This window comes from Drosophila persimilis, unplaced genomic scaffold (genome assembly GCF_003286085.1).
Source record: "Drosophila persimilis strain 14011-0111.01,24,50 unplaced genomic scaffold, DperRS2 tig00000002-arrow-pilon, whole genome shotgun sequence".
Lineage (NCBI taxonomy): Eukaryota > Metazoa > Arthropoda > Insecta > Diptera > Drosophilidae > Drosophila > Drosophila persimilis.
The window spans coordinates 8,876,986-8,904,589 of NW_020825289.1; the positions used below are offsets into that span (position 1 = coordinate 8,876,986).

Genomic DNA, 27,604 nt, shown 5'->3' on the forward strand with positions numbered 1-27,604 from the left:
TATTACTGCATTCAAGTATTGCCTAATTGAGATTTATCTGTGTGCAGACCAACAATTTCCGAATTTGCTGCCGCCTACTCCCCCCTCTGGAGGCCCCGGCACTTTATTAAATTAAGATGTTCTTTGCCAGCAAATTGGAAACTTTTTTGGAAGCTTTTTCGCATAAACTATTTGCCACCCGCTCACAGCTGTGTGTGGCGTGTGTTCCGGCAACTGCGTTGTGGCAGCAACTGTGGCAGCTACTGTTACAGGATTTATATGTTGCCGCATAAATTTGTTTGCTAGCAAATGTTGCGCATACGCCATGTATGTACTACACATACTCCAACTGAAATGTGCGCACGCTAAAAAAAACTAAGAAGCAAAAGGAAATCCTCTAAGACAACTTTGGGCGGTCCTAATACTCTTTACGTACTATAAAATATTCATTCGAACTTCGTTTTGCTGAGGTAAAGACTGACTGGAGCATCCTTTCCCTTCGATGTTTGACTGATACAATATCTAGCTGATATACCCCGACCTACCTTATTCATCGTCTCCTTCTATCGCATTCGCACTTTGCTCATACAAATTACGCAGAATGTTGCCAGCGTAAGTGGGGTTTATGTGATTAAAATGCATGTGAGTTGCGAGGGGTCTGGGCTTGGGCCTGGGCCTGGGTGATTGTGAGTGTGGGACTCGTTTGAGCTGCTATGAAAGTTTATGGCTTACTTACAATATTCTGAATCAGCTCGTTCATCCCTACCCCTGCCAGCGTGTATAATAAAATTCTTTGATTTGCAACAATGTGCAATTAACCTTTGATTGACTAGAAGTAAATTCGTTGAGGCGAAATGCATAACCTCTACCATCCAACCAAATGCCTAACACTCGCGCGGCAATTACCTTTGTAATGCGACAGTTTTGCCTTTCAATTAGAGGTCAATGAATGTGGCAAGGAATTGCAACATTTTAATCAACTTTACGCTTCATTGGAACATGGATTCGAAACATTTAACCGCGAGTTCGTGCGTCCGTGTGTGTTCACATGTGTGTGCTTTGCATGCAGAATTTAAGGCATAGCAACCATTTTTAAAAGTAGCCCCATATATTCTCTCCTTCCTGTATGTATGCTCAGTAGTGCCAAAGTTCAGGGGTATATTGTATTCTTTCAAATGTATGAGACATTTCCCTTCTATAATGTGTATGCATATATATTCTTAATCATCTCTATGGACCCCTGAATCACGAATCTTTCACCTTCGAGGGTATCAACAAGTACGTCCCATCCAGCTAGCCTTCCTTTCATGTTTTTTTTTGTTTCACAATTTTATGGCTGCCTGTCATTCTCGCATGGGCGTGGCAGCTGGGAAATAGCTACAAGTAGCAACCTTTTGGCTCTTTTTCGTCGCTCTTTTCCATGACGTGGACCGTGGCTGTGCAAAAGTAAATTTTTATGAGATGTAATTTTTATTTCCCATATTTGCATGTGTCACGTGCCTGCAACAGAAATTTACAAATTTCATTTAAATTAACTACACTTTGGAGGGGTGGCAGTAGGATCTCGCTTAATTGGAACACGTTTGCCATCAAGCGATTGCCGCCAGCTATTTTACGACAGCCAAATGGCAGGTCCCGCAAAAGAATTCCACGCCATAGAAGGAGCCGCCCCGGAGGCCATAAAGTATGCAACCGAAAACTGGAAAACTTTCAATAGTCTGCCCGAAAAGTGAGAGCGAGAATAGGAAGCCTGGCAACTTTCGACAAAGCTTAACTATTTCACTATCGCTGTGCGAGGTTTTGGAAACGATTGTTGGGCTGGTTTGTGGGGTAGATTGGAAGGTACTCCGCGTCAAAAAGCAGTTACTTTTGATTTTCACTTCTCCGTGTTTGGTTATCGTTTGCTTTTCTTTTTGCACTTGCATCAGGACAGCACTTGACCATGGCCTGTTCCCGTTTTCTTTGTGCCGCCGAAAAAGAAATCAATCCATTGGACCACACAATCTCAACGTGGCAGAGACCAGACCGACTGGCTATATAACTAGGGGTTCTGTGCCCCATTCCGGCTGTGCAGCTGCCACTGGAAGTGTTTCCTTTGCGCTGAATCTGACCCCGCAGTGCAATTTTTATGAGCATTCGATTTTGTTCGCTTGTTTCTGAGCGTTTTATGAGCTGGTAAAAGTTTATGTAGCCCCTCTCTTTCCGCATCCCCTTTCTGTGTGTGTTTACGCTTTAAATGAAAGTTGTATAAAAGGGAAATTTGTTGAAGTGCTGAGCAGGCGGAGTGGCTAGGGGCATGGGGCATTGGCAGGATATGGAGGGGCGCCGCTTTTGTTTGTATTTGCCAGACATTTTCGGCTTTGGCTTTCATTTCAGTGCCAAATAGTTGCATATTTATGGTAAATGGAATGGGAAATGGATTTTTGTAGAAATTTAGCATGGACACATCAAAAATGCCGAATCCGAAGAGGAATAAATCACTAGACTGACGAGCCTCAGAGTGCCGCAAATATACACAGCGAACTTGTTCAACAAGTCTGAAAGCATCCTTCATTTAGTGGTCTAAAAGGCATTAACCAAAGAATCAATTATTTATGCAGTTGTTTTGCCTTCATTGTTGGTTTTTCCTTGCCGGTTCCATTTAATGGCAATAGTTTGGACAAAAGGAAACCGATAAGTAGGTATGGTTACTTTTTGTACAATTAGTTTGCTTTCCAGAAATGAATAATCGTGAATTCTCGATTCGACTGATGTTGAGGAATCAGAAATGGGTAGCAACGTTAGGTAGTGACCCAGTTAGGGACTGTCGAACCCAGACAGAACGTATTTCAATTTTCACTTCCCATTCTGACCCTTGGCGCTTCAACCCTTTGAGGGTCGTTGCAGGCTTCGGTGCACCGCAATAGTCCTGTCTTGGTTTAATATCTCAAAACATTTTCATTGTTGTTTTCCCTGCTGCCGGTGGCAGCTGCGTTCTGGTGTTGGCCAAAGTAAAAAACCCTTTTCGCTTATTACTTTTATTTTGTGCTTTTTTGGTAAGGGTACTCTTCAGCGGGAATGCAGCAGTTCCCGTTGGGTTTGATTTCATTGTTGTGTGTGTATAGATGTGCGCTTGCACACGAAAATGTCATGTAAAAAAGATGGGGATGGGGCATCATTCGGCATTTCGCTTTTGCGTGGGTTGGCCGTGGGTTAGAAGCAACAGCTGGACACCTTTTTGGCAGTTAAGTGTAAAAGAATGCCTAGTGCTTTCAGCAGTCCGAGTACAGAAGTGGCGCAGCTCCACTACACTCTCCTCTCGGCCGAAAGTTTCCAAATAAATAAGATCTTGAATTCCAGCAGAGTGGAAAGTGAGGTGAACTGAAGTGCGCTCTGGTGGACGGTAGCGGAGGGCTAAGGGCCACTCAGTTTCAATAAAAAATTACACGGCAAACAGAAAAAGTCAATTTCGATTCCAACCAAAAAGATTTCTCTATTTCTAATATGCCGCACAATCCTACACACTTGAAGGGAGTGCTTGTGTGTGTGTGTGTGTGTGTGGGTAGCCTTGGGTCTTAACCTTTTGTGCCAGGTGCTCCTCGAAGTTCTCATCCTGTTTCCTGTTTCCTGTACCCCGCTGCCCGTTGCCCGTAGTCCATTGCCTGTCTCCTGTTCTCGGGTATCCCCCTCTTCAACTGGCACTTGCCACTTCCCGATGCTGACTACACTTGGTGGTACATTTAATACCACTTGAGTGACTTTTTATGGCCACCGTGGCCAGCAAGGCAGTCATACATGTATATGTGAGAATGAAGAGTGCACATACGTGTATACGTGTACATGCATGTGTATGCGTGTGGGTGCTACAGTGGTCGTGTGTGCCCGGCATTTGTTTCTGTGTTCATTTGGACTTAGCCTTGCCATTTGTCTGCCGTTTGTTAGTTTTTCTCCCCTGTGCCCATCAGTTCTCCTTTTTGTTTTATTTTCCATTTTTTTGCATTTTTCGTGTTGTTTTTTAGCAACGTGTCAGACATTTTTATATGCATCCAGCAGCAACGTAAAGTTTTAACTTTTATTATTTCCATTTTGGACCTTGCTTTGTTTTCATGGACAAAGATTGCTGGAGTGGGAGAGTCGGGAGAGGAGTTTTCCAGCCGGCAGCTGGGATGCATTTGAATAAATATTTTAATAAATAAAATGGTCAGCTCAAGTCGTGGCCACAGCTGCTACAATTTGTCCAGGAGTCAGGGGACTGGCTGGCCACCAGGCCACCCAATCGACTGATATTTGGGGTGACACTCCTAGACAGAGTGCGAGAATGGCAAGCAAAATTCATATGGGCCAAGTTTATATAGAACTAAACCCAAAGACTCGACTAATCATACAAAATTTGGAGCTTAGAGCCCATTGAAAAAGTGAAGATAGTCATAGCCAAGCGCCAACTACCAGAAGTTGGAAGTTGCTGCACACTTGCAGCACCCAGAACTGACAACAGAAATCCTCGAACAAAGGCTCCACTGGCCCCAAAGGTAGTGCCAGCCAGCTCTGGGGGAAACCTGTGTAAATAGCGCTGCAACAGATAAGAAGGTACTCACACACATACACACATACACCAGCTTTCGGATAAGTACGGAGTACGGAATGGGAATGTGGGTGGTGCTGGGTGGTGCATTGTGAAGTACTTTTTAGTTTGTGTAAATCAAAGTAAGAGCAGATTGAACTTCAAACTAAAAGCTGCTTACAGTTTCGAGCATTCTGTGCCTGTGAGGGTTTCTGTAATAAAGGAAAATCTTCATCCATTATCCATCCAGTGCCAATTTCAAATCTTTAGCAGGATTACTGATGCAGTTAATGGGACTAGAAAATATTGTGCAAATGTGCAATTATTTTGCAGCTCTAAAATATTGCTAACAATACTATTGTATTGGTTTTGGGGGGATGCGGATGTGTGTAACACCAATCCATTGTCCTTATAGAATATACAATAGATATTTTCACTGAGTTACTGAATGACTGAAAACCGTTTATAAAAGCAGAGCCGCGGCCCTTGCGGCGACTCACAACGTTCCCGCTTGTTCTACTTCAGTTACTTGAGAAGATGCTTCTGCCGTTGAAATGCAGTTACGCAATCTATGGCCATGGGCTGGGAATATTTTCAGGGCTTGCATTATGTAATTCATTCATCAACCCAGCCAACAAGTGCGGTAAAGTCTTGGCCTCGATATCGATGCGTACCATATGTGGTCCTGTGTGTGTAACCTATATCATGAATTTGGCATTTGCCAAAGGTCAATGTATCAGCAGCAGCGCTTGGCTTTTGTTGACGAATTAACATTTATCATGCGCCACGAGAAATCCATTTATCACACGACCGATTCCGTCCCCGTCTTCGACTCCGACTACTGCTATGATTCTGAATCCAATTCGGATAGAGATCCCCTGTTGCTGCACAAAAACAAAGGCTCGTGTAAATCAGAAGAGAAATCGCATTGATATTTATTTCCATTTTCGGGGTCCAGCGATTCATCAAAGCGCCAGCGCCACTCCCCACGTAGGGCATGTTTCTGCCTTTAGTTATGTTAATAAAAACAGACAGACAGCCGGCAACAGGAAGCCCGAAACAGCTACAACATCAGGAGCAGTAGCAGTAGAGGGATACATCTATGACCTTGACAATGGTCGTTTGTCTGGAAGGAACACCCGTAGTTGCCCATCTTCATTGGATCATTCCGAGCATTTGATTTATATTTAAATGGCCATGGAGGTCGTCCCGTGTTCATAACTCTTTGTATCGACGGCATCCGTTGCCGCAATTTATCATAGAGCGTTCTTTGGTGTTAAATTGAAATTCCCCATTGTGTCCTGGCCCCGTTCTGGCGCGGCTTAGTCCTCTGACTCGCTCTGTGGTCGTGGCGCCGGCGATAAGTTAAAAAGCACTTTAACCAGAGACAAATCCGCTTGGTTTTGCATTAGTCGGTGGCGGCGGGAAGTTAATCTTGGTCTTGGCCACAGTGGGCTCTATTCCAGAGGGAAGGACTGCCTCTGGTTATGCATAACAATTAAAATAGACTACGAGCTCTTGTCAATATTTCGGTTATGAGAATATAACCTCAGACATAATTTATGGTTTGGTAGAACACACATTGATAGGTACGAAGTAAGGGGTTACCCTTCTCCTGTCCGTCCCAAAGCTATGCCTCTTTTCCCTGCCTGCCTCTTGGCATGTACTACAAATTTATAGCCAACTTTGGCACGAGACGGTGGCAGTTTTGAACCATGGCTGGATTGAGTTGGGTTGGGTTGGGTTGGGCTTACGTTTAGCTCTTCCTTCTCCCCTGCTGGAGGCGCTGCCAACAATTTGTATGCAAAGTAAGGTATTATCGTGAGAGCATGCAATTTGAGGGCGTGGCTGGCCGGCTAGTAATGTGGGGATAAAAGTGTGCAGTGGCAGGTGGACATGGCAGAGACAGAAACAGAAACAGCAACAGGGGCTGGAATATGTAATGTAAGTGGCGTGCAACAATTGGAGCAGGCATTATTTCTGCTTTTGTTACTTTGTTTTGGCCATTTAGCGATTAGACGCACGAAAGCGATTGAAACTGCCACACGTACTCGTACCCGTAGTGTTAGGGGTAAAGTCAGATTGTCAGAGGCATAGGTTGTGCCCGGCACTTGAGGTGAGGTCAGTGCTGGGGTCAGTTCCGGTTCATGTTCAGTCCTGTTGCATGTTTAAGCTGAAAATTGATATTAAATGCTCTGGCATAAAAACATCAAAAGGACTTGGGCCGTTGCTTCGAGCCGCTCCGTTTACCTGCATAATGAGGGCATTTTATTAGCCGGATGGATGGATGGATGGATGTAGTAGGAGGCCTGTGGTGTGGTGTGGCTCTGATATATGCACTGCCATTTATTAGGCCGTCTGATTGTGCAAGAAATGTGCCTGGCCAGGCCCGGCTCCGGCTCCGGCTCCGGCTACGGACCTGGCCGGGATCGGTCCGAGCATTGCAAATTAATTTGGGCTTTTGCGTCTATTTGTTTTGCCTTTACCCGGGGGCGGGGGTAGCCTGGTGTCTCCTTGCCCCAGCCACTGCCATACACATGATACTTTCTCTGGTGATGCGGCTGCGGCTGCTGCTGCCGCTCCTGTTCGCATTCATCACAATCACACCAGAAACCTCGCCAGGATTAAGGAGGAGGCACGAGGGAGAACGGGACAGGGAGAGGGAGCAAGAGCCATGCAGATACAATACGTGTTCGTGCACTCGTGTGTCCTGTCTGGATACTATGAATACACTGGGAACTCTGAACTCTCTGGACATTTCAAATGCTGCCAAAGCCCAACTGACATTTGATATATTGGCGAGGGGCCCACTCGACAGCTGCAGCCGTCGGATTCCTTTGTAACTCTAGATGTCTGCGTGTGGTTGGGTTTCTTTCCATCTGCTTTATTTTTCAGCATGTGTAATTGCTGCGTTGAAGCACAGATGAAATATGGAAAACCGTCTTTACTTCTAGCTGAACGATAATCAAGTTAAGAGGAATCCACGATTGAGAGCTGCAGCTGAAGGAATTGTTCGATTGAAGGATTGGGATGTTTCTTTACTTAGAGTTGAAAGAAATCCACCACAGAGAGAAATGAAATTAAATCACTTGCTGTGGGTGATCCCCTCCCCTCGCCACCTCTTGACTCTCAGGCTGCTTGGCTGGCTGTTGTTTCAATTTGGCTTGACACCCGAAGTTCGCTTTGGCAGCCATTAGTCACTTCATTACCATGGCACGGCCGTGGCAGCCAAAAATGAAGAGATAAATGCAGCGAGGCACTCGGAGAACGTGCCAAAAATTAACAAATTCCCAAAAAGTGGACGAAGCACACTGGACTTGGAGCAGCAGGCGGCGGTGGCGGCGGCGGCGGCCGTTGTGCCACTTAGCAATACACAAAAACAAGCAAACACTCACAAAAACACACAAGACACAAGCCCGAAAACACAATGCGAGTGAGAGAACTAGTCCTGTGTGCTTGTGTTTGTGAGAAGCAGAGGGCTTAGCACGCGCTGAATTTTGATTTCACACTTTTGCACTGCAATCAAAAGGAATTAGCTCGCCCCGAGCTGCGGCCACACCTCCTATATACCAGGGGGTGTGGCTGGGGAGGAGGACTTTCAGTTGCATGCCATGAACGAGGTACCACGCCTACTGCCTTTGCAGCTGCCACTGCCACTGCCACTGCTGCTGCTGCTGTTGACTGTTATTAGCGCACTTTGATTTGTATTTGGCTAACAATAAAATGACAGCTTTCGGTTAAATGGCACGCAACGCCCAAGCCAGACGCGGGCCATGGCCTGGGTGTATTTTTGGACAGGTCCTGCTGCTGGACATGACCTGTCCGGAAATGCCAGTGGAGTTGGCGTGCGAGTTCTGCTTTTCATTTCGATTGCTGGCCTGGCAAGGAAGGGCTGAGCAGGGCAGAGCAGGGCAGGGCTGGTTAGAAGTCAGGACTGTGGCACGCCATAAATTCCAATAAACGAGTGCAGCCCTGCTCTGGTGCTGGTCCGCTGCAGTCGCGTAGAAATATTATAGCCGCTAATTAACGCCCGACCCAACGCAGAAACGGTAGAAACAGAAGGACAGACACTGTGAACGAACGACAGGGAGGACTGGAGTGGCGCTTTGAAGAATTTCATTTCATTTAGCTCCAATTGTTAATTAACAGATAGACACATACGCAGACTACATACGATATGTAGTGTGAAAAAGTGCTCATTTCGATTCAGTTTATTTGCAGAGCCAACGGTATTCAGAAAGAGATAAACGACCAGAGGCACTTGATAGGAAAAGAGTTCGTAATAATGAGGGAAGCCGGCTATAGTCGATGCCAAAATAAACGTGCCGCCACAAGGTAGCCGGAAAATGCATTTACACATACACACACACGCACCTTTCTCTCTCTCTAGCGGCACTTCCATTCTAACTGATAAGATTACAAAAAACTCTACAGAACTCGTATGCGTATACGCAATGTATAAGAGAAGGCGTATAAGAGAGAGCAAGACCGAAGGGAAAGGCGAGGCATGGCTTGAGAAATGGCGAATAATTTTCACTTTCTAAGGTAAACAGATCCACAGGAAAGGAATAAGGCTGAAGAGGAAAAGAACCTAGGTGTGTAGAGTTTTCCGAGCAGAGAAGCGAAGCAGGAACCCGCCTGAAAACGACACCGAAACGAAGGGAAAACCAGAATGGTTACAAGCACGCCACGGCACCGGGAAAAGGTTAAGCCAGAAAGGTGCGAAAAAGGCGTGGTGGTTAAAGGTGGCCGCGACATGCAAGGGAGCAGTGCTCCAATCAGATAAGTTCCACGACCAGTCACTACCCGCCATGAGATCATGCTCCGCCTGCCAAAGGGTTCTATGATCATGCTGGTAACTCCTCGACTCGCTTGTACTCCCTGGGCGCCTACAAACTTCCTCTTTTACTTCTGTAAATCCATGTACGTACTCGGCTCTAATCTCTATGCGCTTTTGGCTGGCTTTTGTTGAATCCACATGGCTCCAGAGGCACCAGAGTGCAACTGGAGCAAATTTCAGATCCCGACTCGCTCTGGGACCCGCATCCACCTCCTCCGGGCGCCATATGCAAATCAAACGAATGCAGATGTTGCTGTTTGGGCCGCTGCTGATGACGATGGTACATTAAATTTCAATTTCATGTTCATTTATCGTGACTGTGTGCGGCTGGCACGGCGGCAAGGAAGTCACAATGTCAGTGTCTGAACTTACCCAAGGCCGTGCGCCTGGTGAAAACTTTTCCCTTCGACTGTGCGAAAACTTGGCCGAGTCCTAGCCTCGTTTACGCAAGTGTTTTTCCCTTTTTCCCTCTGTCTGCTAGGCTCCCGCTGTCCCGCTGTCCTGCTGTCTCTGCGACCCGCCACCGAGTAAAGTGTGCAGAAACCAACAAGAGCAATAACTGCACTACACAAACACACTCGCACAGAGCCAGTCTCGTATACACTCTCTCGCGCACACAGCTACATGTGCATAAAAATTAAGCAAACGGCACTTGTAACTTGCAACAACAGCAGCAACAACAACTACACGACAAGTGCTTCCTAGCTCCGAGCCTCGCAGCGCCGAAAATGCAACAGGACGGGGGGTGGCAACTTCCGCTGAGCGTTGAGCGTCACGCCGGCTGCACATCCCACAAAAACTGAGCGAAGACCTCACCCTTCGTCGTGGCCATTGCCGAACAACGCCTGGACACCCTTCGAGCCGCTGCAACGGGAAACTTTTGCAGCAAGTTGGAGATGGTTTTTTCGCTCTTAGCCGTGGGCTGGCCCTCGGCTCATCTGTGCTGTTGCACCAACTTTGGGAGATGAAACTTTAAGCCCGGTCGTATCTGTTCTCGAACGTTGTCGCCGTCGCCGTCGCCGTCGCTTCGTACGTGTTTGTGTTCATTACGTACGTGTACGTGTCCTTTTTGGCATTTTGCGCTAGTTGTCAGCGCCAAAAGCTGCTGGCCAAAAGAACAAGCTGCACAGACACGATAGCAGACTTGAAACAAACTTGGTTCAAATCTCCCCTAGCGATATCAGCACAAAAGTGTACAGTTTGTTGCGGGATACAATCTCGGAGCCGGCTCTCGAGGTGCAGTTGCTCAGCGGCAACTGGCTTTCATTGGCTGAGACCATAGACTGCACTTTGGCCCCGTCAGAACTTTAAATTCATTGTGCTCTCAGCTTACATAATAATTTAAATTATTTTGTAATTAGTTCAGACGGGCATCAATTTGCTGTGCCGGTTTACAAGCATCCCCTGCCCTTCAATGCCCCTCCACACTTTTGCTGGGTCCGCTCTGTTGGACCTGTCATTTCTCATGGAGGAGAAGTCACCACAATGCGCCAGCAGACTGAAAGGCAACGAAAAGTGCACTTGGCCGCAATTTGCAAAAAGTCTTTACAAAGTCGAACTTCCGTGAGTGGAGTGTCCAGTGTCCTGTCTCCTTTTGTGCTCGGACCTGTCCATTGAATGGCCAGGGGAGAGTGGTTTAAACAACTTCGCAATGAGTTTGTTGCCGCCATCGCATCGTCCTGCCAGAGCCATAAATATTTAAGTTACTTGTTTGCTTTTCCAACTCTATTTGAGTTTTTTTCCCTGCCTCATTTTCATTTCTTTGGTTCCAGTAACGCGTTTTTACGAGTTGCCTTGCGTGAAGTCGTTTAATGAACAGAGCACTGCTTCAACTGGTTTATAAGTACCTTAAGAGCTGGAGAGTTGGAGAGCTGGACAATGGCCAACAGAGCTGCGTGTGTGCTCCTTCGATGTTAGTCAACACTCATGCCTTAAGCCCTTAATCATTTCAAGCAATTTGCACACATCCAAAGCAATTCAATTAAAAGTTACCCCCGAACACACATAGAGAGATTTACGAGTAGATGCTGGGGCAGCAGCTGATAGATGCTTGGCCACACTCATTTCAGTTTTAATACTTTTAATACCTTTTGAATTGCTTGCCCAAAAGTTCGTTTCGTGTGGCTGAAGAAGCCTTCAAAAATTGATGCCCAAGCAAACAAACCAGGATTTGATACTCCAACTGATGCTGGATCCTGCTCCTGCCTTTCTGCCTTCCTGCCTTCCTGCCTGCCCGCCTGTTCCACTCATGGTCTCCTTCTCCGATGCTACCTCTGGCAGGGTACCAAGCCATCGTGGTGGAGTGCCACTTGATATTTATTCGATTTATGGAATTTTTGCCTAAGAATTTTTTAATAAAACGAATTTTATTGGCATTATCCTGCAGCTATTGCCTTTGCTGTGCTAGAGAGGAAATTAATAATGCTACTAGGCTAATAAAGGGACGCACACATGTGCATATATGTTCGTATATGTATGTATGGATATTGGGTTATCAATGATGTGACACATTTGCGATACTCCCTCCGGATGACTCGACGACTTTTGCTTCATTTAAAAACCGAGTGGTTTAATATTGCTCTTTACATACCCTGACTGCTCAAGAGGTCTATGTATTTAATTTGCCCATATCCCAAAAACTTTTCTACTCAAATTTGTGTCGTTTTTAGTGGAGCCGTATAATGTTATTCCTGTGAATGCTTTTCGTATGTGGAAGCCCCTGGGCCAACAGGAAATTAAAAGTGTTGGCAAATAATGTGCGTTTTTATAAGCCAGAAAGCAGAAAAATGACAAAGGAAAGACTTACTGAGGCCAGGGCTTTGTATCAGCTGAAAGCGTTCCCATTTGACCCAAATTCCTGGTGGCCAATGTAATTAGCTGTTTATGGAGTCAGCCAGTTTTGAGACACTTAGCTGCAGCCTCAGAGAATGCACATAAGAATGGGTCTGATGGTCTCCTTCCAGAGAAGGGTGAAAATTTAATAGTATCAGAGTTTTGCCTGAAGTATCGATTTTTGTTGTTATTTCCGCTCTCTCACTGTGGGAGAGTGCGCCAGCCCATTCAGGACCATTTGTCGGCTTTTGCCTGTTCCGGTGTTGATAATGCCAATGCGTAATCCATCTACAGCCCCAATCCCAGTCCCAGCCCCAGTCCCAGCCCCAGCCCCAGCCCACTATACCACCCACAACCACTCGACCTATCCGCATAGGCAGTATGTTGTCGTATGAGGCTCTCTGTGTGTGCACTTGAACTTTGACATTTCAATGCGCGGGCAGTTTGCTAAGCTACAATACATACAAAACAGACGCCAGTGCGTGCGGCCTGCTTTGGCCTGAAAACTTTGTCAATTTCGACGTGAGAGGAAACATTCAAACTGTCCAATGCACAGGAGAGACCGACCACGAAACACCCATTTCTCCCATACCACCCCACCGGCATCTGAAAGTAATATGAATATGTAATATATCGAGGGCAGGTCAACCGCTTTGGATAAAACACAATTTTAATAATTTTGACATCAAATACACATCGAGAAGTTGCATAAATACACCCACAAATATATATAAACACATATGTATATTGCACTTTGAAGAATATTATGTTTCAACTGAAGCATTGACTTAATGGCTACTTCGTACAGATGCGCACACACATACATATATAGTATTCTAAGTTTCTGTTGTTACTTTTGTTGTTGCCGGGTGGTTTCTGGTTGACTATCTGCTAAAACTGTAAGTCCATTTATTAACAAGAAAACTTTTCAAAAATTTACCATAAATATACCACTATATACTCGTATATGAGCACACATAATTACATACATATGTATGCATATGAATATATCTCATATTCGACTGGGGGATGTGTATGCATGGTATGCCTGCGTTTGAGTATAGCTCATATATCATGATCCAACCAGAACTGCTTTGGTTTTCAACTTTACTGTTCTGCGGTTTCGGTTAACAATTAGAAGTGCTGTGTGTGCTGCGGGGCACATGGGGCTTCTGGGGAAAGTTTCAGCGTTCACTTTTGCACTTCAGTTCATTTTCCTGGATTATAAGCCGTGCTAGATGCGTTTTTTGAGTGTTATGTGAATTGGGTTTTATCTTGTTATATGTACATGCAATGCAATGTTGTTGATGTGTGGCGGAGATCCTCTAGAGTAATTTGTGTTTGCCGTGTAAATTCGTTAAAATTTGATATTGACTTGTATACACACATGATACATACACTTAGACTTATAGCTATTCTGATGGAAATAATTGAGCATTATGCTTAAACTAGAGCGAAACACATTCAACTAACACAGAAATACGAATTCCTTGGACCCAGCCTTGTTTACCACTTACCCCGATATCATTATCATTCCCAACCTGGTTACTTAGGGCGCTAATATTTAAACTTTACTTCACTTGGGTTTCTTTAAGACACAGGGAAGACTAGAAGTATCTATCATATGCATATGCATATGCATATGCATTTACATAATTTACATTTACTGAGTATCTATCATCTACAATAATGCCATATGTATATCCGCTAAGAAGCATTGACTTAAGACTACAATTTCGTTTTGCATCGGATTGCTGATTCTTGTCTTTGGGACACATGGGTGTGTGTGTGTGTGTGTGGGTTGTTTATAACTAGTTTAGATTGTCGCTGCTAAAACATATTCCATCTACATGCTACATAGATGGGCCAATTCCATAGCATGTCGATACTGACCTCTCCTCCTGCGAGCACGAGTACGGCTCTGCCAGACTTTTGTTTTTGAGGTTTCACCTTAACTATAGATACTGGTCCTCGTTGGCCTTCAGTTGAAATCAAATTTTCGCACTGCGAGCCCGCGCCGCATTGCCGCGGCCAAAGAGAATCCGCTTGAAGGCTCTTCGAAATTCCGGATTGAACACGGTATAAATGACCTTTGAAAAGATACGAATAACATATAGAGAAAGAGATGCAGTAGTACCGAGGGCTATTGTTACGTCCTTTGGGAAGAAAGAAAGAAAAGTTGTTCCGTTCGGTGCTCTCGCATGGATTTACATACCGGATTCAGGGTGGAGTTGAAGTAGCCCAGCCAGAGGAATAGCGAGGCAATGGCCGGATGGATGTCGCATTCCTTGCACAGGCTCATTGTCAGGGCCATCACGAAGAAGGGCAGCCAGCAGATGACAAAGGCGCCTGTGATGATGGCCAGTGTCTGGGCGGCCTTGCGCTCTCGCTTTGCCTCCAGCAGCTGCCGGCGCTTGGCCAGCTTCTGGTGTGGATTGGCAATGCTGGATAGCACAGTCCCCATGCCAATGCCCACGGCCTTGCCGGGGCTGCTGCCTCCGTCCACTGCTTCTGCGCCCTCCTCCGTCCGAATGCCAGCCGTGGATGTGGTAAGGTGGGTGGCGCCCATTGCAATGGACTGGGCCAGCGGCGTTATGGCATTCAGATGGGAGGCTATCTGATGATGCTGCGCGGCATTGGCCACCTGCTGCGATAGCGTGATGATTTCATTAGCGTTGCTGGTGCGGTACTGCGAGGAAAAGGGCAAAGGCAAAGGCCCCATTAGGTGGAACAAAGAGGTGTGCAAACAATTAGCGCCTTCGGTGGGTTTCTCATCCGCCACGCGAGTTTAATCGCACTTACATCGTCCGCGTCACTGGAGACTGTCGTCAGCTCGGTGCCCGCGTGGCTCTTGTTGTCGTAGTTGCTGGTGCTGAACTCCGTCTCCTCCCGCGTGATCGCCAGGCTGGCAAAATCCACGGCTATGGCGGCCATGGATCGAGCAACGGCTCCCTCCGAGCCGGCACAGATGCCGGCCGTGTTCGTGTTGCGGCCAAAGCAGATCCGCATTCGCTTACGCGTCCGATGTTGCACCTGCGGCTCGGTTACGCCAGCGGATATCTCGTCACCAGCCTCTTGCCGCTTCCGCTCTGCCACGCGCCGCTTGCCCCGCTCCTTCTTCAACTCACGCACTGTCGAGTCGCACTGGGGAAAGGAAATGAGGCGAAGAGGTGGGAGAAGCTGGTACTCGACTTATTTATGGCTTGTTTGTTTATGGACTCGATGAAAAGTGCTTTGGCAAATTATTGGCAGAACATTGAGCAGCATTTGGCTCGTGTCTTGTCAACGAAATATAATCAAATCAACTTTCTCTGGAACTGTAATTATTTCAGCTAGCACTCCCCATATGCCACGCATTTTCCACTCCCCTGGACACGGGCACGGGCACGGACACAGGCATGGCCACATTGGACTGATCATAAATCTCGGTTGGCATTTGTTTGGCTTTTGGCTCTTGGGGCTCGCATCGAGTGCTCACTTGGGCATTCTAATGAGCAGCCGAGGACTCCACTTCTGTCAGGCCCACGCCCACGCCCACGCCCATGCCCATTCACATTCGCATTATTGTTTCTGCTAATGACATACTCATTATGGCAGGCAAGCAAATACACTTCTGAAGCAGCAGCAGCATCAACATCCACTCGGCCAGCCTCCCTCCAATAAAGGGGGACTGAATAGAATAGCATCATATGTAGGACGGGCGTATGCGTAATTTTTCGACTATTTCTTGCCACGAGGCTGGCCAAGTGGACACTTGAAATTTATCACTGGGATTAGAAGTAGGGAATAGATGGAGGTGGAGGTGGAGGTGGAGGGGAAGGGGAAGGGGAAATTTCGATTGCACTTACATCTGTTTCCGTCAACGTCACATTGAAGGACTTTTGTGTGCGTCGTTGTATGCGCTTCCTGGCAATTATGTAGATTTTCCAATACAGAAATAGAATCACCAGCAGAGGCACATAGAAGGTGCAACAGGTTGCAAATATCTATGGGTTATAAGAGAAAAAGCAACAGAGATGGAGAGCGACAGAGAGAAAGAGAGAACGATAGAGAGAGAGGAAGTCATTGACCATGGCTGGATATTACTGCCATCAATATCTCTTACCTGATAGGCCACATCCTGCGACACCATGCAGTGCTGTTCCTCAATGCGCTTCAGATAATCCGGATCTTTCCAGCCAAACTGCGGTGCCAGGGACACAATCAGGGCGGCAAACCAGACGCAGAATATCATCATAAAGACGCGCCGCGGGGTCCGCAGATTGTTGTAGTCAATGTTGGTCACCGTCCAATATCTTCGAGGGAAAAAAGCGAAATTGCTTCCGTCACTCCGGGAAAGGCGACTCTGACACTCACCTGTCCGCCGCAATGGCCACCAGATGCAATATGGATGCTGTGCAGCAAAGGACGTCACAAGCCGTCCAAATGTCACAAAGTTCCGGTCCCAATATCCAGCCATTGCTTATCTAAAGAAAAGTAAAAGTACAAGTAGTCGATAGCACATTGTTTGCCAGTGATGATGCAATTGAAACAATTAGCCATGGAGCACTTCAGCAGAGAGCCAACTCTTTGGCGCCTAATTTAATTGGCAATCACTTTCCGCACAGACTTCCAGTAGGGTAGTCAGGTTAGTGAGACAACCACAATGGAACCGATAATGGACACTTACCTCGTAGACGGCGCCGAGCGGCATGACAAGACAGGCCACAAATAAATCAGCGACTGCCAGAGATGCAACCAAGTAATTGGCGACATTCTGCAGGTTTCTCTCCAGTATGATGGCGGCAATAACGAACACATTGCCTGTGGACACAAAAGGAAGACCATTTCAGAATGCAGCTCTCGGAATGAACGCTGATATAAGTTGATCCAGCAAACGATGCATAAATGGGTAGGGGATTAGGAGTAGGATTAGCTCAAGCACAAGCCCCAGTCAGAGTCATTAACTTTTGGGTGCCGATTCGGGGAACAGTAAATCGAGCTCGACAGAATCAATCAGTGGCAGAAGCGTCATCTCAAAGGAGTTTCCAGCTATTTGCCTAATTGCTGGCAATGGTGCATGTGGAAGCAGGCATGCTTCCCCTCGCGCTCTTAGCCTCGGGACTTGTCTCCTAACAGTTCTCCTACTCCTTACTGCTCCTTCTCCTTCTCTGTGGGATGCAAATGAGAGCTGGCTGGCAGCTTGCTCAGAGTCAACGTCGCCATCATCATTGTCGTTGCTGGCTTTGATTAAGCGCATGCAACTTGGCAAAATGTAATTGCCGCTGTGGCACCCTCTCTGCTACACCTCCCCAAAGGCACAAAAGTGACACCACGTCAGTTTCCCCACTACTTTCCCTCCTTTTATGGCTCGGCTGAGACAGCTCGGTCTTGGCTGCAGGTTGTCAAAACGTTTTGTCGTCGCTTGGCCCATGCCAGCAACTGCATTTGCATATGCCTTGCCAAGGATATGTTGCGTTTACGTCGCATCTACCAAATGTAGACAAACTGTTATCTCTGTGTGTGTGTGTGTGTGTGTGTGTGTGTTTTAGGTGCTCCTCCCATCTGTGTGGGGGGTGTACGGAGTATCCGTGTGTTTGTCGTAATTTCCATTTGACGCCTTGGCGCGTTTTTAATAGCTTTTCACGTGCCACAGACATTTCGGAGAACATTGTTTGTGCCAGGCAGCAGCCACCTCAGTTGAGGTCTTAAACGTCTCAGCACAAGGAACTCCTCATATATCATCTGCCACCACCACCAAGCAGCCAGCCAGCCCGCCAGCCACTCCCCTAGTGGAGGCAGCAAATCATCTTTGTAAGCCCCCAAAAAATCAATAAATATCCACCAAGAGGGCGCAATAAAAATCTTCTGCATCATAAATTTCACTTCATTTACAGTTCACTTCGGCGGCGATATGGAAACTTTTGCCTTTCCTTTTCTTATCCCAGCGGCATAAATTTGAGAATAATTTAATGCCTTCCCCCTTGGCACTGTCTGCCCTGCTCGCCATCGTTTGTGTTTGTGTTGGGGGAAGCAAAATTTAAATTTGGATTTGATTTTGATTAAGTACTTGCCTATAATGGTGACGAGTATCATCAGGCCCAGCACGACGGCCATGGCTATCATCTTGACCAGCAGCCAGAACTCGGCCGCCTCACGCTCGCTGACCACCCGCCGCTGCTCGTCCAGACCGAAGATGGGGCTTCCATTTCCGTTTCCGTTTCCGTTTGCACTGCCACTGCTACTGTCATCGCTGCGATTCCAAATGATTTGGCTCAAATTGGTGGTCGTGCCTTCCAACTGGGTTAGATTGCCATTCAGCTCGATGAAGAGGCTCTCGTTGAGCAAAATGGCAGGCAGTTCTATTTCAAAAATGCTCGTGGGGACATCGTCATCCATCGCAGCAGCAGCAGCAGCAGCAGCAGCGGCAGCGGCGAACTCTGCTGACAATGTAGCTGGTGTCGTCATTGCTTTCAGCATTATGTGGATATATCTGTGTATATCTGTGTGGCGGCCTATGTGTGAGTGTGTATCTGTGTGACACTGTTTGGGGCGTGTCAGTGTGTCTAACGCGTTTGTTCCTGATGCTGCCGTCGCAGCTGTTGCTGTTGATTCTGTTGCTGTTTCAGTTGCCGTAGCCTCTGTTGCCGCTGATGTTGCCTCTGCTGATGTTGTGATTGTCGCTCGTGTTGCTGCCGCTGTTGCGGGTGATAAACCGTCTTAATCGTGCTTGCCAAGCACTTAACACGTAAACTGCAAAATACAGGGCGGTTCGAGAGTCAATAGGGGTAGTCAGCGATGAATGGCAGCAGCCCTTCAAAAGCGATGAAAAAACCTAACCAAAAGCAAAATCAAAATGGAGTTTTCATCCGCTTACATGGCCGACGCTTTAGATACCCTTGAAGATACAATTTTCTCAATATATTAATCTAATTTTCATTGGGTTTAGCCTTACAAAATGTGTTTACTTATACGATAACCGTAGAATACTGCAAGGGAAAGCATTTCAGCAAAGATTAAATAATTTAATCCTCAAAACACTGCAATTTCTAGAGGGACAGCACTCACATGTACTTAGTATATGAGCAGCAAATTGAGTTCGCATCATGATTAATTATTTTCGTCTCGTTGCGCCCAGTTTACCTCGAGAGTCCCCCAATTAATTAATCATCGCCATCGGGCAAACTCTTTTACAAATTGTTTTTCGTACCTTTTAACCTTTAAACTCAGATCCCTTTTCAATTGCTATTCGAGGAAACAATCAAAGCTAACAGTTCACTAGTAAAACCTGGTTTCTGTATCTTCTAAAGAAAACTAGATCCCCACCGCAAACGGTTGCAAAATGGTATGCTTCTTTAGAGGGAAAAATGCAATAAAGAAGCGAAAAGCTTGAAAATTTCCATTCTCGTCTAGCAAACACTCACAGAGAATGGGGCTGGTCGGGCGTTGAGGCGTTGGCTCTTGGCCTTTGTGTGCCGTGCCCCCACACACAGACTGCAACACATTAGGTGACCTTTGTCTGTGTCAAGGTGTCCCACGGCGGCTGGAACCCAGGTGAAAACAGTTAACCAGTCTGAAACAGTCCCTCGGGCCAACACCTGCCTGGAGAGCCCGACTCACGGCGAAGGTTGCTTGATAGATAGCCGTCAGAGGGCGAGCCATGGGTGGGGCAACTTTATCTCCAGCGCCGACCCAATTTCCCTTCCGAAACGCTTGGGGAAGCCCTCGTTGCGGTTGTTTTAGCTGTTGCTGGTTTTGGCCCGGAGAACACTGGCAAATATGCTAATAAGAACGTCGAAAGCGGAAAGAGGAAGAGCGAAGCGATGCGATGCAATGCGCTCTAGCAGCTCATGTGTGAGAAATATTTTCATAGTCAAGGTAATCGTCATCCGTCCCGCCCCTTTCCCTGTTCGCCGCCTAGCTCAAGGCATAGTCATAGTCGTAGTCACAGTCCTCGTCGCCTTGCTATTAATAAATGCACTAAAACTGTTCTGGGTTCCTTTCTCTGGCGTTTCGCTTTCCTTTTCGGTTTTTACATTTTCTTCCAGTTGTACCTCGCCCCTCTTGGAGCATACATTCTCGTACATGTGTATATAATCTTGAATGCAGGCTGTCTAGTATAACTGTAGTAGGACTTCCACAGAATATTTGTGTTTGTGGATCCATTAACTAAGAGGTTTCAAATAATTTAAAAAAAACGGGGCTATAAACCAAATCGAATATATCTTAGGTGGTATCTTGCGTTCGTGACTCCAGAAGCTTTTTTACTCTTCTTAATTATGAAAGAAAATTCGAGCTTTAATACATTTTTTTTGTTTTGTTTTGCTTCTATACGGGGTACGGTCGGTAGGGGTTGGGTGTGCCCCATAAGAAAGAGGCAGGGAATATGTGCTAACGTTGGCATCAGAGTTCGCTTTGGGGGATAGCATAGTCGAAACGGAAGGACAGAAAAAATCGCGTCGAGCTGCGGTTTCTTCCTACACGAATCTGAATCAGAATCTGCCCCAAAGGCTCGACTCTTACCCCTTACACAATCTCACAGATGCACACACAAACAGACAAACACACAAACACGCATACACATACTTGAATTAATTCATACTCTAATAAATATACAAAAAGCTCTGTTGAATGTCTGCTGCTGGCACTGGCCTGGCTCCTTTGTTGTTTCCATTCCCATTGCCAATGCTGCTGCTGCTGCTGTTTTCTGCTGTTGCCGTTGTGTCAGCATAATCTTTTGGCAGACATTTCGTTTTGATCATCCTAGTCCATTCCGTTTTCACTTCTCCCACTTTCCAGCATATCTGGATGCTATTCGCCTTGGCCTAGAGTGCAGCGCGCTGCAGCGGTGTAAAGTGCTGAACTGCTGAACTGAAGACTCGTACAATGCTCCAATTAGAAGAAGAGTTCAATGTTCTGCAACATAATTCTTTTACCAGTTGTCAGAGGATACATGTAAGTGGCCTGCAGTTAGCGGGAGAGCCGAAACAATGCCTGCATGGATGGATGGAGTTCATAGACCTATGGGGGCGAAACTTTAGGAAGATGATACCACCCGCCAATCGAACAGCAGTCTGCACTCAAGGCGCAACTTTCCGTAACAATGGAATCTGAAACCTAATGCAGGACTATAATTGCTCTCGATGTTGGGGTCGACATGCCTGTAGGACTGTCATTCATGGAACGAATCAAGCTGTGAGTCACATTTTCAATTCAATTTTCCACCAGACGAGTGCACAATAGGCAGCAGCAGCCAAACAGGCCAGCAAAATGAAACCGGCAACACGATTTACCGAGAACAGAGCCAGAAGTAAGACAGGAAGAGGATGTGGGCTGGGACCAGGACCAAAACGAGTACCAAAAACTATAAGAAGTATTTCTCCAGCAATTCAATGCAACTGCACAAACAAAATTGGGAATGTGTGTGTTTAAACTGTCAAAATTATCTGTGTGTGCTAGAACTGTTAAAAGCATGTCTACCAGCAACGACTGACCTTGTGGGTGGGGGAATGGAACAATTCTTATTCATTATACTCACACATAAGCATAATTATGTCCTTTCATTTTCATTTTGTGCGCTTCATTAGCGCCACTCAGCCGCAGGTAGATTCGTCAAAATGAATATTTATACCGAGTTGTGGCAACGCCAACGATGACGACAACGAACCGGACAACAGCTACGACGGCGACGGCGACGGACCCGGACCTGGACCTGGAGAGGATGATGATGATGATGGTCTCTCACCCCCCACTTGACACGCAGCCACAGACACAGACACAGATACTAAGAGCACACACAATGACAGCCTCCTTCGTCTCGCAGTTTTGTTTGTATGGGATTCTATGGTTGATTTTATTTATCTTTTTTATTTCGGGGGGTTTTCTTGTTTGCGTCCTAATTATGCGGGGTTTTTCGCTCACTTTTGTTATTCAATTATACCACAAAAAATAAGAACTCTCAGCTTTAAACAGCAGTTGAGTATTGGAATGTGCTTTTTCCTCAAAATCTTTGAATCGTTGAAGCTTTCGGCTATGGATCGAATGGCTGTGACTTTCAGTCTATCCAGTCTTGATATTCCCGAATATTTCAGTAACAATTGGTCTGGTCTGGGTCTGTCTTTTTCTTTAAACTGGCGGCACGCGAGTCGCGGCGCCTCGCGTCTTGAACCTATACCCAAGCGTAACTATTGACAAACTGCTTCAATGTGGCCGTTTCGAGCAGAAGGAACAACCGAAAGCAGCTGATTTTCGTGTAGACTTTACCGACTGACGCAGGCGCCTTTGCCGGCTCCCTCTGCTCTCTTATACGGCATGTGGAAAGTCTACACTCGTGCTGGCTAAGAGAGCCGCCGTTTTCCGGCTCTCTTTGCTGCCTGTTGAGTGTCGAGTTTGCAACGAGATTAGTTTTTCAAAATTAACGGAAAAGAGGAAATCTGCTGCTCGTTCCGCATCAGTGAGCTTCTGATGCTCGACTAATGGATGCAAAACAACGAAGGGAAATCCGAACAATGCAAGATCTGCTCCATTTTAATATCGCTAATGCAGGCGGTGGGGGCACGGACACGATGTCTTTCGGCTAATGCGCATTAGGCCCTCCTCTGCGTCTGCTTATTGGCATTTTCGATGGGTCCGCCTTCAATTTGATGGCCATTTCTATGCAGCTGCCGTAATGTGAAACATTCCGTAGTCCGGCCAACAACTTCTCGAGTTGGTCAAACTGCTTAGGCGTTTGCCGTTTGCCGTTTGCCTTTTGACTTCCGTTGCCTTTTGTTATGTCGCTGGATCAGGCATAGGACTCCGAACTAGGCAGCAGGAGCAGGACCAAGACCTGGACCAGGCCCAGGACCAGGACCAGTCCGGGGCATCGTAAATTAGCAGCGGTTTATTGCCAGTACGTGACATTTTGGCCCCGTTCCGGCGTCGGCATCAGCAATAATTACGGCGTTCATTTATTTGCCTTGGCTCGACTCTGCCCTGCCCAGTTCTGGTCAGCCCTGGGCGCTACGGCTTTGTCGACTGCCTTTTAAGTTGCTGCCTTTGTGGCTTGTGGTATGTGGCTTATGTGGATGGGGGCATGAATCACCCGCCTTCCATCAGCTACTCCGCCTTTTCTTCTATATTTGTACAACAATAAAATATTGATTGTTGCAATTGCTAGGCCTTGTCCGGAGCAGAGCAGCAGCATGACCAGTACATAATCATTTCTCAGCCTCACATTACGCATACGACTCTGATTGGGGAATTAACACAGCCAACAAGGGGGAGCAAAAGCTGCAATTTATATCTATAACTGGAACTATCTTGATGGAGCTTTAAGCGGTGGCTCAACCGAGCGTGGAAGGACCCTCAAGTTGCACACATTTAATATATTTTAAGCATTCTACTAATGAGCCAGAAACTTTAACTGGAGACTCGTCCTGCGTCCTGCGTCATGCCAGCACATAAGATTGCCATGGTGCATCTCTCTATCTTTCCCTCTCTCTGCGTTAGTGTGTGTGTGTGTGGGTGTGTGTGTGTGTATGTGCGCTGGGGAGCGTTAAGCATTTGCCAGTGCGTGACATGCAACCCCTCGAAGCAGGAAAGGCAAGGCCAGGCTGCAGCTGCAGCGGAGAAGGTTGTTGACTCCGCAGTTGACTCCGAACTGTCATTGTTTCAAATGGCACAAAGTTAAGCGAAAATCTCAAATAATTTTCCATTATAAATGTGGCAAAGATAAGCTGCAACGAGCAATGGCAATGGTAACGGCAACGGCAACGGCAGCGGCAATGGCAATGGCTATGCTGTTAGCATTGGGGGAGTGAGCGACAGCATCATCACTTCATAGAGGTCTCCACTTTTATGAGGCAGTGCAATAAACTTGCCTTGTCACCATGCATAACATAATAATTATAATAAAAACAATTTTTACGCATTTTATGGGCGCATAAAATTGTAGCATATTCACAGACATCCATCGTGCGGATGAACGGAGTCCTGACCAACAAAAAAAAGAGAGAATAGAAGAAGAAAAGAATTTACTGATGAATTGCGGTTTAGTTTTATGAGATGCTCCGACAAGATATACAATATATGAACATACATATATGTACATATGTATATACACAGACTGATGTGGGTGTCTGCATGTCAGTCCTTGAGCCGCCAATATGAGACAGTTTTATGAGCAGCCAAGAACAAAGCCTTGGATCCACCATCCTGACGCTGCGGCTGTTGCCATGCTGTATCAACATTTTATGAGCCTTTAATGTTTTGTTTGTTAATAAAATCGGCGAACGACAAAGACGTTGGCTTCGTTATGCCACTGCTCCTCCCGCCGGAAAAGTCCTTGGGATTTTATATATTTTTAATGTGCGCACTTTGACACTTTTAATGAATCCCAAACATTAATTTTCTTAATGAGCGCGCTCATTTAAAGCCTAGACCAACTTGGTCCTAGTTGTGGTGGTACAAGTCCTGATCCTGCTTCTGGTTCTGGTCCCTGAAAAACGTTGACAAATGCCTGTCGGGTCGTTATTATACATGGGGCAACAACAATGGTTAGGCACTGAAAATTCTGGCTGCAATGACAGTGCGAATGACAATGGCCCCAGCAATTTCCTCTCTTCATCAATTCCAACTTAATGAAGTTTGAATGAAAATCCATTGGCACACGCTCGCGCAGACACAGCCAGCCACACACACAAACACACACATGACTGACACTGTCCGGCTTAATGAGCCGCACTAAATTCACACGAAACTTTTTGACCAAAAGGGATCCGATCCCTCTTTCCCGAGAGACATGGCTGGGTGTGTGGCGAGCGTGTGGCAACTATTTATCGCTGATGCTGGACAAATGTTCTACACTCGGTCGACTGGCAGGAATTTATTGACACACTCAATCGAACGCTTTGATCGTAATCCCTTTTCCAACAAACCCCACCCCGAACCCCACCGACTCTTCACTCTCCACACTCCACACTCCCCCAAAGTTAAGTCAAGTTTTTCCTCTTCCATTCATCTGTTTGTTTGTTATTTAGTTTGGGGTTTTGTTGCCGACTTTGACCAAAGTTGCGGCCAGACTCGTTTTCGGGTCAAGTGAGAATGCTCTTTACTTTCATTTGGATTGTTTATGCCAGTTCGGCAATGGAACCAGCCTACGCACTACGAAGCCTCGCCCTGCTGATACTACCTCGTACTATCTATCCTCCGAAGAATATTTCAATAAAACTATTGCACTCGTCGTCATCCATGGAGAGTGTGCTCTCGTTAGGGGCGGTAGGGGCACACAGATGGTCCACCTTGTGCTCGGAGATGGCGTCAGAATAGAGATTCGACTCTTCTGGGGCACTTGGGTCGTAGGCCTGTTCCTCCTCGTGGCCACAGTTATTATTGAAAACTGTCTCCATCTCTTCACTGAATTTCTCCTTTTCCAGCTGTTTTTCTCTTTCCAGCTCGCGCTTCCTCTGCCTCTCCAGTCTATCTTTCTTCTCCTCAGCAGCTTTTTTTGCTGCAGCCGCCTCCGGATCGTACTTGTAATCGTTACGCATTTGCTCCTTGGGAAACTGTCGAGCCTGCTCCAAATGCAGACCCCACATCACATAGATCATGACCAGCAGCGAGAGGAATATGTAAACTGAAATTAGGGGAGAACAACAACAACAAAAGTAGCACTGCATCGATCTACGGTCCAACCTACCATCCACTCCCACATTGAGGGCAAAGAACAATTGGTTGTCTGTCAGCCAAAAGAAATCTGCATGGGCGTACGTGAAATAAAGGCGGAACAGGAGCAGGGCGGCCGTCTCGCAGAGCCAGTAGAAGACCGATATACTCTCCCGCTTCACGATACGCATCATGGTGATAATATTGAACATGATATTGAAGCCGTACAGCACCATCCACTTGACGGGGTAGTCTGGAAATCGATTCTGCATAAGTTTATCAGCTGAATTTGCGTATATGCTCACCGTGTAAGGTCCTGACTAGCTCCACTCCCCAGAAATTAAACAGAAAGAAGGAATACATCACATTGATACAGCCAATGGTCAGACCCCAGTCGGCCCGATTCAGCACGCACTGGCACAGCAGAAACTGTAAGTAAATTTCATCCATCTTGGGCAACGGTCGCCTCGACAGCTCGGAAATGACTGAACGGAGAGACGGCACGGGCACTTGACCACCAGTTCCATGGAACTCTGTTATCGGTTGCTGAGATCCCCCCTTGGGGTCATGAATCACATATCCAGATTGGAGTACTCGTAGTTTGTTTTCGCTCTAAAATTCAGTAGATCAAAAATTAAAACGGAAATACATATGAGAAAGAAAGAAAGAGTTCAGCCTTCCTCTCTCTTTTGCTTGCATTAGCCATAAACTGATGAGAACTGGTATTAGTGTCCACATATCCATGTGCATAAGCATGTGCCTGTTCTTCCATCGCCCCCCTTTGGGGCACTTAAAGCCCAACGTGACAGCATAAAATGCAGCAGCTTCTCTTTTTTATATTTGCCAGAGCAACAATAGCAACAAAAGCCAACAGCAACAGAATTTTGTTGTAAAATATTATAGAGAGCGATATGAAAATGCAAACCACAGTAACCACCAAGAGTCCTTTACATACATATATATACATGCATACACCACCATATCTAGTATATGTTGATGGTGTTGGTGCTACTGTGTGCGTGTGTATGTGGGTGTGGGTGTGGGTATAGTGAAAAGTTTAGTCGAGTTCAGTTTAGTTAACTGTAGGAGGAGCAGTAGCAACGGGAGCAACATCAGCAAAGGACGTAGTTGATTGCTCTGGTGGCTGGCTGCAGTTTTTGGCCCAAACCAATGAACCACATAATGCGGCGTACCCACACCCACACACAAACACAGCGGCACTCTGTGCCACACACACATACACACGCGCAGGCACACATACGCAGAGCTGTGAAACGTTTAAGTAAGCGTGTAAATTATTTGAATTATTTATGAGTTGCAACAACAGTGTTAGCGTCAGCATCGGCGACCGCAGTCAAAACATGAAAAGAGCTTAAGGCCAGGGCTCGCCGTCTCTTTATACCCACTCTCGATATATAAATATATGTACATATATAGGTATATATGTATGTATACAAATCAGAGCAATCCCAGAATGGGCACCAATTCCCTGGACGATGCTTAAACAGCCGATGACGACGTCCGAGAGGCCCACGCCCTTGATAAATGCCACACAACTGAAGTTTTGTCGGGCAAAAGTTGCTCCGCCAGCTAACTGTAAATGTTAATTCCCAACTGAGAAATTTATTAATGGGCCCCATCCCCGGAGAGGTCAGAAACAAAAGAAAAGCAATCACCACAATGAAATGTAAGGCAAAGACAGGGAAAACACAAAGACACAATACAATAAGTATAACGAAAAAAATGTGAGTTTAAAGTGAAAAATAGATGATGCTGCACGGTGATGTAGA

At 46.3% G+C, this 27,604-nt stretch overlaps 2 protein-coding genes across 2 annotated transcripts; both read right to left on the reverse strand.

Annotated features, from left to right (window-relative positions):
* Nucleotides 1–12,884: 12,884 nt before the first annotated feature.
* Nucleotides 12,885–22,278, reverse strand: LOC6590075 (5-hydroxytryptamine receptor 2B). Its single transcript, XM_026985785.1, has 9 exons — nucleotides 21,709–22,278; nucleotides 18,245–18,923; nucleotides 16,861–16,994; nucleotides 16,548–16,657; nucleotides 16,297–16,486; nucleotides 16,040–16,177; nucleotides 14,994–15,335; nucleotides 14,407–14,880; nucleotides 12,885–14,281 (listed from the first exon to the last, which is right to left on the reverse strand). Exons 2-9 carry the CDS (start codon nucleotides 18,648–18,650, stop codon nucleotides 14,183–14,185), a joined length of 1,893 nt encoding a protein of 630 aa, XP_026841586.1. The 5' UTR covers nucleotides 18,651–18,923; nucleotides 21,709–22,278; the 3' UTR covers nucleotides 12,885–14,182.
* Nucleotides 22,279–25,351: 3,073 nt separating this feature from the next.
* On the reverse strand, nucleotides 25,352–26,264 carry LOC6590331. The gene is made up of 3 exons (XM_002016252.1): nucleotides 26,120–26,264; nucleotides 25,849–26,067; nucleotides 25,352–25,785 (listed from the first exon to the last, which is right to left on the reverse strand). Exons 1-3 carry the CDS (start codon nucleotides 26,262–26,264, stop codon nucleotides 25,352–25,354), a joined length of 798 nt encoding a protein of 265 aa, XP_002016288.1.
* Nucleotides 26,265–27,604: the final 1,340 nt, after the last annotated feature.

Coding starts and splice junctions, on each gene's coding strand:
- LOC6590075 (XM_026985785.1), bottom strand. CDS start 18,650: ATGCTGAAAGCAATGACGACACCAGCTACATTGTCAGCAGAGTTCGCC. Junction 15,336..16,039: donor TGACGTTGACGGAAACAGAT/GTAAGTGCAATC, acceptor TCCTTTCCCCAG/TGCGACTCGACAGTGCGTGA. Junction 14,282..14,406: donor TCAACTCCACCCTGAATCCG/GTATGTAAATCC, acceptor ATCTTTTCAAAG/GTCATTTATACCGTGTTCAA.
- LOC6590331 (XM_002016252.1), bottom strand. CDS start 26,264: ATGGATGAAATTTACTTACAGTTTCTGCTGTGCCAGTGCGTGCTGAAT. Junction 26,068..26,119: donor GCTAGTCAGGACCTTACACG/GTGAGCATATAC, acceptor ATCGATTTCCAG/ACTACCCCGTCAAGTGGATG. Junction 25,786..25,848: donor CCTCAATGTGGGAGTGGATG/GTAGGTTGGACC, acceptor CCCTAATTTCAG/TTTACATATTCCTCTCGCTG.